The sequence below is a fragment of the Austrofundulus limnaeus genome, unplaced genomic scaffold (genome assembly GCF_001266775.1).
Source record: "Austrofundulus limnaeus strain Quisiro unplaced genomic scaffold, Austrofundulus_limnaeus-1.0 Scaffold9, whole genome shotgun sequence".
Lineage (NCBI taxonomy): Eukaryota > Metazoa > Chordata > Actinopteri > Cyprinodontiformes > Rivulidae > Austrofundulus > Austrofundulus limnaeus.
In genome coordinates, this window is record NW_013952411.1 from 1,092,071 (window position 1) to 1,094,066 (window position 1,996).

The 1,996-nt window shown below is 34.0% G+C and overlaps 1 protein-coding gene across 2 annotated transcripts in view; it reads right to left on the reverse strand.

Moving 5' to 3' along the window:
- atp5mc3a (ATP synthase membrane subunit c locus 3a) overlaps positions 1-1,450 on the reverse strand; it is a 2,410-nt gene extending 960 nt beyond the window's left edge. Inside the window, exons 1-3 of one of the 2 annotated variants that reach the window (XM_014001410.1) lie at positions 1,393-1,450; positions 1,097-1,193; positions 268-342 (exon numbers count right to left, since the gene is read on the reverse strand). In XM_014001410.1, the coding sequence (XP_013856864.1) occupies positions 268-342; positions 1,097-1,135 (114 nt within the window). In that variant the 5' untranslated portion in view covers positions 1,136-1,193; positions 1,393-1,450. Of the gene's footprint in view, positions 1-267; positions 343-1,096; positions 1,194-1,303; positions 1,321-1,392 lie in introns of those variants that run through there. The other variant, XM_014001411.1, reaches the window with a different exon arrangement.
- Positions 1,451-1,996: the final 546 nt, after the last annotated feature.

Here is a 1,996-nt window from a genome sequence, read left to right on the forward strand (position 1 = left end):
AAATCAAATTCTATTTTTTACTTTAAAAAGTTATATTCAAAACTTGTAAAAAAACTTCATATCCACATTTTTATATATAAGAAATAGGAACAGAAGTTAATAGATTAATCCTTACTTAGATATGTCATTTTACTGGCATTTTGATTTAAGAATGTAAGATTGTGTCATTTTATTTTTGAAATTATGCAGAAAACCACTTATTCCTAATGCTAGGTTTGTTTGGTTAAAAAAAGTTTAATACATTGCTATGTAGGGTGAAATTCTCACCTCTGCATTGGCTTCAGGCCTGGACAGCACAGAGGCAGACAGGGGTCTGTAAAGAGCTCGGGAACCAGCACGGACCTGCAACAACAAGAATACACAACAAGAGAAAAAAGTTTAAATACAAAGTAAAATTAACATTTTTGATAGCTTGAACCCATTGTAAGATCCACCAGACATGAACATGTGAAAGGCACCTTCAAAGTCACTGTCAATCACAACATTATCTATTCTAGCAGACACCTGTAGCAGTTAAAGTCAGAGTTTGCTTAAAATAAAAGGGATTTTTTTAAAACTATTCTGTTGTGCAATCATTGTGAAATAAATATTAACAGGACACTGGTTCTTTAATGTATATAGTATGCAGTTGTATGAAAATCTGCAGCTGATAGCATGACCTTGGAAACAAGTCAACATTCAGGGCTGCATACACTTTACACAATGTTCATAAAGACTAAAGAAACATGCATGAACAACAAGCAACACTTTGCCCTGTAATGAATCAATTACATGAACACTGAGCTAGTTTTGGCTAACGACGTCTATGACCTTAGCTAATGGTAATAACTGAAGATGTCTGTTAACGTTTGAAGCAAAAGTAAAACAGCATTTGTCTTAATCGATATGCATTATTTCCAAGCACAAATGAGCTATGTTTTCACTATGCAAAATATGGTTTTATTAATCTCTTAGCATTAGCTACAAGCTAACCTGCTGGCCTAGTCTGCAGATACCCTTGCAAACAAGCTACAGTCAAGTTCGACCGGAGGCCTACCGGATATATTTTAAATTCATATTTACATACTCGGAGACACAAAGAGGAGAATAAACTCACCACAGCCGGTGTGGAAACAAACTTTGCACAGGCGTACATCTTGTATTTCAGGTAGTTTTAACCGGTTTGATCAAATCTGGCTGAAGCCCGGGTCTTACTGAAGAAGGRAGAAAAGACAATTAAGGTCAAACAGGTGTAAAATTGCTCTACACAGAAAATAAAGACATTCGGATATACACTGTGATCTATTCTGTACACTATCCTCACTTGTGCAATGCAAGATGAAGCTATAAGACAAGGATGAATACGGATTTATCAAGATTTGATTCTCATTCAAAGTGCCATTACAGACTTACCGACTGCAGAGGTCGAACCACAGTCAAGAGAGAGCGCATGCGCAWTATGATGTTTCGGAGACCCGGATGACAGTGAAGGGTCACTTCAAAATAACTTTATTTAAAACACACGAATTGTTCTTTGTACGAAAAATAATGTATGTTTTAAAATAATGTATCTGCTTTTAACGATTCACTTATGGCCTAATTTAAATGTTTAAAACCTACATCAAATTAAACGACTTTAATTAAAACGRATCATTACTAAAGTTATTCCTACTGTACCATGTCAGTTTGTCTATATTGGGAAAGTCAGAAAATATCTCAAATAAAATATCCCACCAATTTTTAAATAACATATATTTATATGAGACTTTTACCATTTTAGTGATTTAAAAGCAGCATAGACAATAGATGGATGGATAAACACAATTATTATAGGCATGATTTTCAGATACTGTAGTTCAACTTGCTTTTTAATCCAATATTGCTCCCTTTTCGCCTCCATTGTTTTAAAGTTTTCTTAATTTTAAAGAGCCATTTATGATAGAGCGACTAATTTCTAATACTGAATGAAGTGGGGTTTTTTTTTCATCTTGGTTAGCTAAACAGGTAAACATAAATA